Source organism: Phaenicophaeus curvirostris, chromosome 5 (genome assembly GCF_032191515.1).
Source record: "Phaenicophaeus curvirostris isolate KB17595 chromosome 5, BPBGC_Pcur_1.0, whole genome shotgun sequence".
NCBI lineage: Eukaryota > Metazoa > Chordata > Aves > Cuculiformes > Cuculidae > Phaenicophaeus > Phaenicophaeus curvirostris.
In genome coordinates, this window is record NC_091396.1 from 63,042,967 (window position 1) to 63,057,975 (window position 15,009).

Here is a 15,009-nt window from a genome sequence, read left to right on the forward strand (position 1 = left end):
GGCCTGCAGGAGGAAGGAGAAGAGGGGTTCAGAGGGGCTGGGCTGGAGGGAGCTGGTGGCAGGGGAGAGAGACCTTTGGGGCAGGCAGGAGTGGGGACGAGGCAGCTGGGAGGCAGTGATGCCTTTGAACCGCGCCCTGCCCAAGGTGCTCCTGCGAGCGGCTGGGGCCTCGGTGCTGGGGCAGAGCCGACCCTCCCTGGGACCCAGGTTTCTGCCCCAGCCCTCGTCCAGCCCAGCCTCCCGCCACGTGTGCACTCACCACCATCCCACGCTGCACTGGCCAGGGCTGCCTGCCGGTGCCTCTATAACCTGCCCCGTGGTCTCTCGTCCTTTGTGATGTCACAGGCACCGGAGCGCACCGCGGGCACCGGAGCACACCACGGGCACCGGAGCACACCGTGGGCACCGGAGCACACCACGGGCTCACCCCCCAGCCAGCCCCACCCCCAGCTCAGCGACTTTCAGCTGTCCCTTTCCTGCTCCTGCTGGCCACACCATTTCTGACCCACACCAGGATGCTCTTGGCCTTCTTGGCCACTGGAACCCCTGCTGCCTCATGCTCAGCCACTGTTGACCTGCACCACCAGGTCCTTTTTCCACCAGGCAGCTTTCCAGCGGCTCTTTCCCAGCCCTGGAGTGATTCATGGGGTAGTTGTGACCAAATTGCTGGCCCTGGTGTCCTGCCTTTTTCAACCCCGTAGAATTGACCTTGGACCATAACCCTGCCTGCGCACATCCCTCTGTGGAGGCGTCTTGCCCTCAGGCATGTCAACACTCTCAGCCAATTTGGAGTCATCTCTATTCAGGGAGCACTCAATCCCCTCATCCTTATGAATAATCACAGAATCACAGAATCACTAGGTTGGAAAAGACCCACAGGATCATCAAGTCCAGCCAACCATTCCTATCAACCACTAAACCATGCCCCCCAGCACCTTATCCACCCATCTTTTAAATACCTCCAGGGATGGGGACTCAACCACCTCCCCGGGCAGCCTGTTCCTGTGCCCAGTGACCCTTTTCCATGAAAAATTTCTTTCTGATGTCCAGCCTGAATGTCCTTGGGCGGAGCTCGAGGCCATTCCCTCTTGTCCTGTCCCTTGTCACTTGGGAGAAGAGGCCAGCACCCTCCTCTCTACAACCTGCTTTCAGGTAGTTGTCGAGAGCCATAAGGTCTCCCCTCAGCCTTCCCTTCTCTAGGCCTAACAACCCCAGTTCCCTTGACTTCAGGGCCATTGGGAAAATGATGGAGGGCTCTGGGGCACAAATAGTATTCTGCTCCATCCAAAGGCTAAATAGAGAGGAGCTGGAAGTCAGGAAGAAGAATTAGATTAATGCCTGGCTCCGAGCCTCGTATGCGGGAAGGGGTTTTGGCTTCTTTGATCATGGGGTGGCTCACGCACCCCCAGACTTTGTTGCTAAGGATGGGACACGTGTGTCTCCTAGCGAGGCTAAAGCCCTTGCTAAAAACCTAGCTAAGCTCATAAATCGAGCTTTAAACTAGATGTGAAGGGGGAGGGGGTTGAGACCAGGCTAGACAGGAGCGAGTTTGGATGTGGGGCACTGGTGATTCGGAGAGGGTGTGCTGGAGAGGACCACTAGTACATCACCACACAGAAAGTGGAGGAGAACACACCTGGGGGTGCTAAGGGAGATACGGACACTCTGGTGCTAGCTACTCCAGTTACCAGGCAATTGGGAACGAACTCTGTTCCCTCTAAGAGGGCTGAAGGCTCGGCAGCTCAGCTGAAGTGCATTTACACCAATGCACACAGCATGGGGAATAAGAGGGAAGAGCTGGAAGCTGTCGTAGGGCAAGGAGCCTATGATGTCGTTGCCATCACGGAAACGTGGTGGGACGACTCATATAACTGGAGTGCAGCTATGGTGGGTACAAACTCTTCAGGCGGGATAGGAAGGGCAGGAGAGGAGGCTTGGTAGCCCTCTTTGTAAGGGAGGACTTGGACACCATTGAGATGGATTGTGGCGATGAGGAGATTGAGTGCCTGTGGGTTAAAATCAGAGGAGCCCACCAGAAGGTAGATTTTGTGATGGGAGTCTGTTACAGACCACCCAGCCAAGGAGAAGCAGCTGATGAGCTCTTCTATAAACAGCTGGGGTTAATCTCTAGATCAATGCCCCTCATTCTTGTGGGAGACTTCAATCTTCCTGATATCTGCTGGAAGTAGAATAGAGCAGAAAGGAAGCAGTCTAGGAGGTTCCTGGAGTGCGTGGAGGACAACTTCCTTGCACAGCTGGTGAATGAACCAAGGGAGGGTGCCCTCCTGGACCTGCTGTTTGTGAACAGAGAAGGCCTTGTGGGGGATGTGGCAGTAGGTGGACGCCTAGGACAAAGCGATCATGAGATGATAGGGTTTTCTGTTCTAGGTGAAGTGAAGAGGGTTGTTAGTAGGATGGTAGCATTAAATTTCCAGAGGGCAGACTTTGAACTCTTCAGAAGGCTGGTTGGCAAAGTCTCGTGGGAGACAGTACTTAAGGGCAAGGGAGCCCATGAGGGCTGGGAGCTCTTCCAAAAGGAAATCCTAGCAGCTCAAGAGAAAGCCATCTCCATGTTCCGGAAAAAAAGCCGGCAGGGGAGAAAACCAGCTTGGTTGAGCAGAGAGATCTTGAGTGATATCAAGAAGAAGAGAAACATTTATGAGCTCTGGAAGAGGGGACAGGCCTCTTGGGTGGACTACAGGAGGGAAGTGAGATTGTGTAGAGAAAAAATCAGAAGGGCTAAGGCTCAACTAGAAATCAGATTGGCAAAGTCTGTGAAGGATAACAAAAAATCTTTCTATAAATATATGAATAATAAATGGAGGACTAGGGAGACCATACAGTCCCTATTGGACGCAGAAGGAACAACAGTGACAGGGGATGAGGAAAAGGCTGAGGTACTTAATGCCTTCTTTGCCTCAGTCTTTAATTGTAAAGAAAGTTGTCCCCTCTGTGTACAAACCCAGGAGCTAGAGGAGCAAAATGAGGCTCCCATGATCCAAGAGGAGGTGGTCAGAGCCTTGCTAGCCCAGCTAGACACCCACAAGTCTATGAGGCCGGATGGGATTCATCCAAGGGTATTGAAGGAGCTGGCGGATGTGCTGGCCAAACCCCTTTCCATCATCTTCCAGCAGTCCTGGAAGACTGGGGAAGTTCCGCTGGACTGGAGGCTGATGTTGTGCCCGTCTACAAGAAAGGTCGCAGGGAGGATCCAGGGAACTACAGGCCTGTCAGTCTGACCTCAGTGCCAGGAAAAGTCATGGAGCAGGTGATCTTAAGTGCTATCATGAAGCACATGCAAGAGAACCGGGTGATCAGGCCCAGTCAACACGGGTTCACAAAAGGCAGGTCTTGCCAAACTAACCTGATCGCCTTCTATGACAAAGTGACTCGGCTGCTGGGTGAGGGAAAGGCTGTGGATGTATCTTCCTGGACTTCAGTAAAGCCTTTGACACAGTTTCTCACAGCGTTCTGCTTCGGAAACTGTCACCTCTGGCCTGGACAGGCGCACACTCTCCTGGGTGGAAAACTGGTTGGCTGGCCGGGCCCAGAGAGTGGTGGGAAATGGTGTGAAATCCAGCTGGAGGCCAGTGACAAGTGGGGTTCCCCAGGGCTCAGTACCGAGTCCAGCCCTGTTCAGTGTCTTTATCAATGACCTGGATGAAGGCATTGAGTGCACCCTTAGCAAGTTTGCGGATGACACTAAGCTGGGTGGAAATGTGGATCTGCTGGAGGGTCGGGGGGCTCTGCAAAGGGTTTAACACGGCCAAGTGCCGGGTCCTGCACTTGGGGCACAACAACCCTGTGCAGCTACAGGCAGTGGCCCAGGTGGCCAAGAAGGCCAATGGCATCTTGGCTTGGATCAGAAATGGCGTGACCAGCAGGGCCAGGGAGGTTATTCTCCCTCTGTGCTCAGCACTGGTGATACTGCTCCTTGAATCCTGTGTTCAGTTCTGAGTCCAGAGAAGAGCAACGAAGCTGGTGAGGGGGTTGGAGAACAGGTCTTACAAGGAGCGGCTGAGAGAGCTGGGGTTGTTTAGCCTGGAGAAGAGGAGGCTGAGGGGAGACCTCATTGCTCTCTATAACTACCTGAAAGGAGGTTGTAGAGAGGAGGGTGCTGGCCTCTTCTCCCAGGTGACAGGGGACAGGGCAAGAGGGAATGCACTCAAGCTCCGCCAGGGGAGATTTAGGCTGGACATCAGGAAAAAAGTTTTCACAGAATGGGTCATTGGGCACTGGAACAGGCTGCCCAGGGAGGTGGTTGATTCACTTTCCCTGGAGGTGTTTAAGGCACGGGTGGACGAGGTGCTAAGGGGCATGGTTTAGTGTTTGATAGGAATGGTTGGACTTGATGATCCGGTGGGTCTCTTCCAACCTGCTTATTCTATGATTCTATGATTCTAAGTGCAGGACCCGGCATTTGGCCTTGTTAAACCTCGTGCCGCTGGTCTCAGCCCAGCGGTCCAGCCTGTTCAGATCCCTCTGGAGCCTCCCAAGCCTCCAGCAGATCCACACTTCCTGTGTGATCTGCAAACTTGCTAAGGGTGCACTCAACATCTTCATGCAGGTCATTGAATAATAAAGATCTTATACAAGACTGGCCCCAACACTGAGCCCTGGACAATACCGCTTGTGACCGGCCACCAAAGGATTTATTTCCCTTCCCAACCACACCCTGGGCTCCACCGTCCAGTCAGTGGTTTACCCACCAAAGCGTACACCTAAGCCATGAGCTGCCAGCTTCTCTAGGAGAAGGCAGTGGCAAACGCTGCCAAAGGCCTTACGGAAGTCCAGGTAGAAAACATCCACAGCTTCTCCCTCAGGCACTCAGCGGGTCATAGAAGGCGATCAGACAGGTCAAGTAGGACAGTCCTTTCATGAATGTGTGCTGGCTGAGCCTGATCCCCTGCTTGTCTTGCATGTGCTTAGTGAGCACAGTCCAATGAACCGCTCCATAACCTTCCCTGGTACTGAGCTCAGACTTGACAGGCCAGTCGTTGCCCAGACACTCCATCCGGACCTTGCTGTGGCTGGGTGTCCCTTTGGCAAGCCTCTGGTGGTCTGGGACCTCCCTTGCTAACCAAACCCTGCAAAGAAGACATTCAGCACTTCAGCCTTTTCCTCATCCTTGGTAGCAGTATTCCCCGCTTCCTCACATCCAATAAAGAATGGAGATTCTCCTTGGCTCTCTTTTTGCTGTTGGTGGATTTGTAAGACCATTTTTCGTTATCTCTTACAGCAGTGGCCAGGTAGGGTTGTAGCCTGGTTTTTGCCTTTTGACATTTTCTCTCTTCCTATCGCTCACTAAACCATGCCCCTCAGCGCCTCATCCACCTGTCCCTTAAACACCTCCAGGGAAGGGGACTCAACCACCTCCTTGGGAAGTTTCTTTAGTCTCTTCGTTTTCACTTCCCCATCACTCAAGGCCTTCATCCAGGTCATTGATAAAGACATTGAACAGGGCTGGACCCAGCACTGAGCCCTGGGGAACCCCACTTGTGACCGGCCTCCAGCTGGAGATAACTCCATTTGCCACTGCTCTCTGGGCCCGGCCGTCCAACTGGTTTTCAACCCAGGAGAGTGTGCGCCTTACCCAAGAACGTCTTTCTGACCTTGCCCTCTTACGCCAAACCCATAATATACTTCCCCCTTCGAAGCAGAAAAGATGCGTGGTAAACAAAGTGTTCTTATGGCCAATTTTCAGCAAAACAAAATTTTTGTTGGGAAAGTTCAGGCCACGGTGTGAAGACCCACTGGTGTGAAAGATGTAGAGATAGCATGTCATATGAATTTCACTATCGATTTAATGGGAGACACCTCAAAAGCTTTCCTTAACCTTGCTACACGTGTTGAAATCTTCCTCGTTAAGGTGGTAGGAACCTTGGCTGGCGGGTCTTGCGAGGCTATGGTGAATGAACCTCACGTCATAGTGGAGCCGGAGCAGCCCGAGCCCCCCCACCACAACCGTGGCCCTTGTTCCCTCTGCAAGGTGCTCCCTGCTCAGACAACGTGATACCCGCCACCCCGCGGTCGCCCAAGGGCAGCAATGTTGGGCTACCAGGGTTTGATTTGCCTCTGAATGCCAAGGAAGGCACTTCAGGATCCCCATGGCACAAAGGCAACGTGCGCGGCTGGGGAGGGGGACAAATTATTCCCATTGGCTCAACGTGGGAGCACAGAGAGCTGGGGGGGTCGGTGAAAGCAGAGCCCAGGGCACAAGTCCTTCTGGAAATGCTCCTCAGCTCTGCGGCATCTGAGCAGCCGGCACCCTATGCCCACAGCCCCTGGGAGAGTGATGCAGAGACACGCAGAGACGCAGCCTTTGTTCAAACACACCATTTATTGGAAACTTTGTACACTGTAAATATGCCAGAGGGAATGGACTCTCTCCAAGAGATGGGGACGGTCACCGTGCAAGGGGGAAACAGGAGTCTCCGGCACGAGCCTCCTTGCAAGGGGCTCTTCAGCTGTATCGGGACCGACCACCCCGAGTGCGCTTCTGCTCTGGAGGGGAGGTGTGGCAGCAGTTCCCTGAGTGTGACTGATAGGTAAGGGTTCTTGTGGGATACGGCTAAATAGCTACAAGGACGAAAACTACAATAAACAGACTATAAGCAAAAACAAGACCTCTTTCAGTGACTCTTCACGAACAGCCTTCCGAGTCGATATTGCAGCTGTTGGAAATCACGCAACATGTCGGCAGAGGCCGCTGGATCCTGTGTGAGGCGTTGGAAGAGATTGAGTGGCTTGGCCTCTCTGAAGGATGGCGGCAAGCTTATCTCCTCGGGCACGTTCTCATTGCCAAGGAAGAAGTGTTTGAGGCACTTCTCCTCCAGGCAGCAGAGCACGTATTGCATGATGTCTCGCAGCCGCAGTAGCCAATTCTTGCTGCACCAATCTGAGAGGGGGATTGTGGTCAGGAGGTGCATGACAGCTGTCTTGAAGGTATAGGTGGAAAAGCTTGTGTCCGTCAGGCCGTGGGCGCAGTAGTGAAGGCATTTGAGGTGGACGCGGCCGCGTGGGACCTGCCTGGCCTTGTACTTGAAGAACTTCACCTCGGCCACAGCGTAGGTCACTGGCCACGTAGTGCTTGGGGTGGAGGTGTCGTCTGGAGCCTGGCTACTTAGGAAGATGTCCGAGTCTCCGTGCTGCACCCCAAAGATCAACTCAATGAAGAGGGTTCTTGCAGAGGCACTTGTCAGCTCCAGCCTGCAGGACCGGCTGGAGGGCAGCATCTTCATGTTGTAGCGCCGCGAATGAGGCACATCCCTCCAGGCTGACATCATGAGGTTCTGGAACCAGTGGGCAGTTTTGTGCACATCTAGGTAGCAGCCTGTGCAGAGGGTGTGTAGGAGGCTGGGGTCCTGATTTTTTGTGATGTCCTTCTGAGAATGGGGGAGGAAGCAGAGCATGTTCTCCTCCATCTGCTGCCATGTGCAGGTGCACTCCAGCTCCACGCGGATGCGGGGGTCTCCTGCTGGCATCTCCCTTGTGGTGCCAAGCTCCAGGTTGAAGGTGTGGCCGCGAGGTGCCTTCAGGGGCAGGAGCAGCTGGTGGACAGCATCATCATCACAAGGAAACCAGCCTTCGTAGGAGGTGCCTACACTGATGGCTTGTTGCAGCACAGGGTAGCAACTCTTGCAGAACTGCTTTTGGAAGGCCCAGAGGAGTTCTTCCACCAGCGTCTCCACCACCAGGCTAGCGTAGATCACGTACTGCACTGGCCTGCAAGAGCGCCTTTCAAAAATCCCGACCCGATCCCTCTCTTCATCAGATACTTCTCCTTCACTTTCTTCCTCCTCCTCTTCAGCCTCCTCCTCTTCCTCCTCCACCTCCTCCTCCTCTTCAACCTCAACCTCCTCCTCCTCTTCAGCCTCCTCCTCTTCCTCCTCCACCTCCTCCTCCTCTTCAACCTCAACCTCCTCCTCCTCTTCAGCCTCCTCCTCTTCCTCCTCCACCTCCTCCTCCTCTTCAACCTCAACCTCCTCCTCCTCTTCAACCTCCTCCTCTTCAACCTCCTCCTCCTCCTCCTCCACCTTCAACATGTTGCAGCCAGACCTTTCCTCCGTGCTGCTGCTGTCTGCCTCACGGCTCCTTTTCCTCAAGCATGAGCAGAGGCCCAAGAGCAGGACCAGGCCTCCAGCAATCACCCACAGGTGCCACTGCTGCAAGGCAGTAGAAAGTAGAGCTCCCCAGGCAAAGTACCACTTCTCCTGTGTCTTCATCTCCAGGGACAACTCCTCTAGCTCCTGCCATAGCTGAGCCATCTCATTCTCCAGGAACTGGGCACGCTGTGCCATGCGCTCACGCGTGGCCTCATCCAGCTCATCCCCAGCCAGGGGCAGCTTCTGGATGAGGGTTAGAAACACACGGACGAGGAATGAAGTGGCAGCCATGGCCTGCAGGAGGAAGGAGAAGAGGGGTTCAGAGGGGCTGGGCTGGAGGGAGCTTGTGGCAGGGGAGAGAGACCTTTGGGGCAGGCAGGAGTGGGGACGAGGCAGCTGGGAGGCAGTGATGCCTTTGAACCGCGCCCTGCCCAAGGTGCTCCTGCGAGCGGCTGGGGCCTCGGTGCTGGGGCAGAGCTGACCCTCCCTGGGACCCAGGTTTCTGCCCCAGCCCTCGTCCAGCCCAGCCTCCCCCCACGCACGCACTCACCACCCTCCCACGCCGCACTGGTCAGGGCTGCCTGCCGGTGCCTCTATAACCTGCCCCGTGGAACCTCGTCCTTTGTGATGTCACAGGCACCGGAGCGCACCATGGGCACCGGAGCACACCGCGGGCACCGGAGCACACCACGTGCTCACCCCCCAGCCAGCCCCACCCCCAGCTCAGCGACTTTCAGCTGTCCCTTCCCTGCTCCTGCTGGCCACACCATTTCTGACCCACACCAGGATGCTCTTGGCCTTCTTGGCCACTGGAACCCCTGCTGCCTCATGCTCAGCCACTGTTGACCTGCACCACCAGGTCCTTTTTCCACCAGGCAGCTTTCCAGCGGCTCTTTCCCAGCCCTGGAGTGATTCATGGGGTAGTTGTGACCAAATTGCTGGCCCTGGTGTCCTGCCTTTTTCAACCCCGTAGACTCGACCTTGGACCATAACCCTGCCTGTGCACACCCCTCTGTGGAGGCATCTTGCCCTCAGGCATGTCAACACTCTCAGCCAATTTGGAGTCATCTCTATTCAGGGAGCACTCAATCCCCTCATCCTTATGAATAATCACAGAATCACAGAATCACTAGGTTGGAAAAGACCCACAGGATCATCAAGTCCAGCCAACCATTCCTATCAACCACTAAACCATGCCCCCCAGCACCTTATCCACCCATCTTTTAAATACCTCCAGGGATGGGGACTCAACCACCTCCCCGGGCAGCCTGTTCCTGTGCCCAGTGACCCTTTTCCATGAAAAATTTCTTTCTGATGTCCAGCCTGAATGTCCTTGGGCGGAGCTCGAGGCCATTCCCTCTTGTCCTGTCCCTTGTCACTTGGGAGAAGAGGCCAGCACCCTCCTCTCTACAACCTGCTTTCAGGTAGTTGTCGAGAGCCATAAGGTCTCCCCTCAGCCTTCCCTTCTCTAGGCCTAACAACCCCAGTTCCCTTGACTTCAGGGCCATTGGGAAAATGATGGAGGGCTCTGGGGCACAAATAGTATTCTGCTCCATCCAAAGGCTAAATAGGGAGGAGCTGGAAGTCAGGAAGAAGAATTCGATTAATGCCTGGCTCCGAGCCTCGTATGCGGGAAGGGGTTTTGGCTTCTTTGATCATGGGGTGGCTCACACACCCCCAGACTTTGTTGCTAAGGATGGGACACGTGTGTCTCCTAGCGAGGCTAAAGCCCTTGCTAAAAACCTAGCTAAGCTCATAAATCGAGCTTTAAACTAGATGTGAAGGGGGAGGGGGTTGAGACCAGGCTAGACAGGAGCGAGTTTGGATGTGGGGCACTGGTGATTCGGAGAGGGTGTGCTGGAGAGGACCACTAGTACATCACCACACAGAAAGTGGAGGAGAACACACCTGGGGGTGCTAAGGGAGATACGGACACTCTGGCGCTAGCTACTCCAGTTACCAGGCAATTGGGAACGAACTCTGTTCCCTCTAAGAGGGCTGAAGGCTCGGCAGCTCAGCTGAAGTGCATTTACACCAATGCACACAGCATGGGGAATAAGAGGGAAGAGCTGGAAGCTGTCGTAGGGCAAGGAGCCTATGATGTCGTTGCCATCACGGAAACGTGGTGGGACGACTCATATAACTGGAGTGCAGCTATGGTGGGTACAAACTCTTCAGGCGGGATAGGAAGGGCAGGAGAGGAGGCTTGGTAGCCCTCTTTGTAAGGGAGGACTTGGACACCATTGAGATGGATTGTGGCGATGAGGAGATTGAGTGCCTGTGGGTTAAAATCAGAGGAGCCCACCAGAAGGTAGATTTTGTGATGGGAGTCTGTTACAGACCACCCAGCCAAGGAGAAGCAGCTGATGAGCTCTTCTATAAACAGCTGGGGTTAATCTCTAGATCAATGCCCCTCATTCTTGTGGGAGACTTCAATCTTCCTGATATCTGCTGGAAGTAGAATAGAGCAGAAAGGAAGCAGTCTAGGAGGTTCCTGGAGTGCGTGGAGGACAACTTCCTTGCACAGCTGGTGAATGAACCAAGGGAGGGTGCCCTCCTGGACCTGCTGTTTGTGAACAGAGAAGGCCTTGTGGGGGATGTGGCAGTAGGTGGACGCCTAGGACAAAGCGATCATGAGATGATAGGGTTTTCTGTTCTAGGTGAAGTGAAGAGGGTTGTTAGTAGGATGGTAGCATTAAATTTCCAGAGGGCAGACTTTGAACTCTTCAGAAGGCTGGTTGGCAAAGTCTCGTGGGAGACAGTACTTAAGGGCAAGGGAGCCCATGAGGGCTGGGAGCTCTTCCAAAAGGAAATCCTAGCAGCTCAAGAGAAAGCCATCTCCATGTTCCGGAAAAAAAGCCGGCAGGGGAGAAAACCAGCTTGGTTGAGCAGAGAGATCTTGAGTGATATCAAGAAGAAGAGAAACATTTATGAGCTCTGGAAGAGGGGACAGGCCTCTTGGGTGGACTACAGGAGGGAAGTGAGATTGTGTAGAGAAAAAATCAGAAGGGCTAAGGCTCAACTAGAAATCAGATTGGCAAAGTCTGTGAAGGATAACAAAAAATCTTTCTATAAATATATGAATAATAAATGGAGGACTAGGGAGACCATACAGTCCCTATTGGACGCAGAAGGAACAACAGTGACAGGGGATGAGGAAAAGGCTGAGGTACTTAATGCCTTCTTTGCCTCAGTCTTTAATTGTAAAGAAAGTTGTCCCCTCTGTGTACAAACCCAGGAGCTAGAGGAGCAAAATGAGGCTCCCATGATCCAAGAGGAGGTGGTCAGAGCCTTGCTAGCCCAGCTAGACACCCACAAGTCTATGAGGCCGGATGGGATTCATCCAAGGGTATTGAAGGAGCTGGCGGATGTGCTGGCCAAACCCCTTTCCATCATCTTCCAGCAGTCCTGGAAGACTGGGGAAGTCCCACTGGACTGGAGGCTGATGTTGTGCCCGTCTACAAGAAAGGTCGCAGGGAGGATCCAGGGAACTACAGGCCTGTCAGTCTGACCTCAGTGCCAGGAAAAGTCATGGAGCAGGTGATCTTAAGTGCTATCATGAAGCACATGCAAGAGAACCGGGTGATCAGGCCCAGTCAACACGGGTTCACAAAAGGCAGGTCTTGCCAAACTAACCTGATCGCCTTCTATGACAAAGTGACTCGGCTGCTGGGTGAGGGAAAGGCTGTGGATGTATCTTCCTGGACTTCAGTAAAGCCTTTGACACAGTTTCTCACAGCGTTCTGCTTCGGAAACTGTCACCTCTGGCCTGGACAGGCGCACACTCTCCTGGGTGGAAAACTGGTTGGCTGGCCGGGCCCAGAGAGTGGTGGGAAATGGTGTGAAATCCAGCTGGAGGCCAGTGACAAGTGGGGTTCCCCAGGGCTCAGTACCGAGTCCAGCCCTGTTCAGTGTCTTTATCAATGACCTGGATGAAGGCATTGAGTGCACCCTTAGCAAGTTTGCGGATGACACTAAGCTGGGTGGAAATGTGGATCTGCTGGAGGGTCGGGGGGCTCTGCAAAGGGTTTAACAAGGCCAAGTGCCGGGTCCTGCACTTGGGGCACAACAACCCTGTGCAGCTACAGGCAGTGGCCCAGGTGGCCAAGAAGGCCAATGGCATCTTGGCTTGGATCAGAAATGGCGTGACCAGCAGGGCCAGGGAGGTTATTCTCCCTCTGTGCTCAGCACTGGTGATACTGCTCCTTGAATCCTGTGTTCAGTTCTGAGTCCAGAGAAGAGCAATGAAGCTGGTGAGGGGGTTGGAGAACAGGTCTTACAAGGAGCGGCTGAGAGAGCTGGGGTTGTTTAGCCTGGAGAAGAGGAGGCTGAGGGGAGACCTCATTGCTCTCTATAACTACCTGAAAGGAGGTTGTAGAGAGGAGGGTGCTGGCCTCTTCTCCCAGGTGACAGGGGACAGGGCAAGAGGGAATGCACTCAAGCTCCGCCAGGGGAGATTTAGGCTGGACATCAGGAAAAAAGTTTTCACAGAATGGGTCATTGGGCACTGGAACAGGCTGCCCAGGGAGGTGGTTGATTCACTTTCCCTGGAGGTGTTTAAGGCACGGGTGGACGAGGTGCTAAGGGGCATGGTTTAGTGTTTGATAGGAATGGTTGGACTCGATGATCCGGTGGGTCTCTTCCAACCTGCTTATTCTATGATTCTATGATTCTAAGTGCAGGACCCGGCATTTGGCCTTGTTAAACCTCGTGCCGCTGGTCTCAGCCCAGCGGTCCAGCCTGTTCAGATCCCTCTGGAGCCTCCCAAGCCTCCAGCAGATCCACACTTCCTGTGTGATCTGCAAACTTGCTAAGGGTGCACTCAACATCTTCATGCAGGTCATTGAATAATAAAGATCTTATACAAGACTGGCCCCAACACTGAGCCCTGGACAATACCGCTTGTGACCGGCCACCAAAGGATTTATTTCCCTTCCCAACCACACCCTGGGCTCCACCGTCCAGTCAGTGGTTTACCCACCAAAGCGTACACCTAAGCCATGAGCTGCCAGCTTCTCTAGGAGAAGGCAGTGGCAAACGCTGCCAAAGGCCTTACGGAAGTCCAGGTAGAAAACATCCACAGCTTCTCCCTCAGGCACTCAGCGGGTCATAGAAGGCGATCAGACAGGTCAAGTAGGACAGTCCTTTCATGAATGTGTGCTGGCTGAGCCTGATCCCCTGCTTGTCTTGCATGTGCTTAGTGAGCACAGTCCAATGAACCGCTCCATAACCTTCCCTGGTACTGAGCTCAGACTTGACAGGCCAGTCGTTGCCCAGACACTCCATCCGGACCTTGCTGTGGCTGGGTGTCCCTTTGGCAAGCCTCTGGTGGTCTGGGACCTCCCTTGCTAACCAAACCCTGCAAAGAAGACATTCAGCACTTCAGCCTTTTCCTCATCCTTGGTAGCAGTATTCCCCGCTTCCTCACATCCAATAAAGAATGGAGATTCTCCTTGGCTCTCTTTTTGCTGTTGGTGGATTTGTAAGACCATTTTTCGTTATCTCTTACAGCAGTGGCCAGGTAGGGTTGTAGCCTGGTTTTTGCCTTTTGACATTTTCTCTCTTCCTATCGCTCATTAAACCATGCCCCTCAGCGCCTCATCCACCTGTCCCTTAAACACCTCCAGGGAAGGGGACTCAACCACCTCCTTGGGAAGTTTCTTTAGTCTCTTCGTTTTCACTTCCCCATCACTCAAGGCCTTCATCCAGGTCATTGATAAAGACATTGAACAGGGCTGGACCCAGCACTGAGCCCTGGGGAACCCCACTTGTGACCGGCCTCCAGCTGGAGATAACTCCATTTGCCACCGCTCTCTGGGCCCGGCCGTCCAACTGGTTTTCAACCCAGGAGAGTGTGCGCCTTACCCAAGAACGTCTTTCTGACCTTGCCCTCTTACGCCAAACCCATAATATACTTCCCCCTTCGAAGCAGAAAAGATGCGTGGTAAACAAAGTGTTCTTATGGCCAATTTTCAGCAAAACAAAATTTTTGTTGGGAAAGTTCAGGCCACGGTGTGAAGACCCACTGGTGTGAAAGATGTAGAGATAGCATGTCATATGAATTTCACTATCGATTTAATGGGAGACACCTCAAAAGCTTTCCTTAACCTTGCTACACGTGTTGAAATCTTCCTCGTTAAGGTGGTAGGAACCTTGGCTGGCGGGTCTTGCGAGGCTATGGTGAATGAACCTCACGTCATAGTGGAGCCGGAGCAGCCCGAGCCCCCCCACCACAACCGTGGCCCTTGTTCCCTCTGCAAGGTGCTCCCTGCTCAGACAACGTGATACCCGCCACCCCGCGGTCGCCCAAGGGCAGCAATGTTGGGCTACCAGGGTTTGATTTGCCTCTGAATGCCAAGGAAGGCACTTCAGGATCCCCATGGCACAAAGGCAACGTGCGCGGCTGGGGAGGGGGACAAATTATTCCCATTGGCTCAACGTGGGAGCACAGAGAGCTGGGGGGGTCGGTGAAAGCAGAGCCCAGGGCACAAGTCCTTCTGGAAATGCTCCTCAGCTCTGGGGCAGCTGAGCAGCCGGCACCCTATGCCCACAGCCCCTGGGAGAGTGATGCAGAGACACGCAGAGACGCAGCCTTTGTTCAAACACACCATTTATTGGAAACTTTGTACACTGTAAATATGCCAGAGGGAATGGACTCTCTCCAAGAGATGGGGACGGTCACCGTGCAAGGGGGAAACAGGAGTCTCCGGCACGAGCCTCCTTGCAAGGGGCTCTTCAGCTGTATCGGGACCGACCACCCCGAGTGCGCTTCTGCTCTGGAGGGGAGGTGTGGCAGCAGTTCCCTGAGTGTGACTGATAGGTAAGGGTTCTTGTGGGATACGGCTAAATAGCTACAAGGACGAAAACTACAATAAACAGACTATAAGCAAAAACAAGACCTCTT

General features: G+C 53.9%; 1 protein-coding gene across 1 annotated transcript; it reads right to left on the reverse strand.

The window, feature by feature from the left end:
* Window positions 1-6,632: 6,632 nt before the first annotated feature.
* On the reverse strand, window positions 6,633-8,396 carry LOC138720693 (inositol 1,4,5-trisphosphate receptor-interacting protein-like 1). The gene is made up of 2 exons (XM_069857039.1): window positions 8,001-8,396; window positions 6,633-7,802 (listed from the first exon to the last, which is right to left on the reverse strand). Exons 1-2 carry the CDS (start codon window positions 8,394-8,396, stop codon window positions 6,633-6,635), a joined length of 1,566 nt encoding a protein of 521 aa, XP_069713140.1.
* Window positions 8,397-15,009: the final 6,613 nt, after the last annotated feature.

Bases quoted from the DNA above. Each gene is read 5' to 3' on its own strand.
- LOC138720693 (XM_069857039.1), bottom strand. From the start codon at position 8,396: ATGGCTGCCACTTCATTCCTCGTCCGTGTGTTTCTAACCCTCATCCAG. The intron at 7,803-8,000 runs GTTGAAGAGGAG...GAGGCTGAAGAG, and splicing joins AGGAGGTTGAAGAGGAGGAG to GAGGAGGAAGAAAGTGAAGG.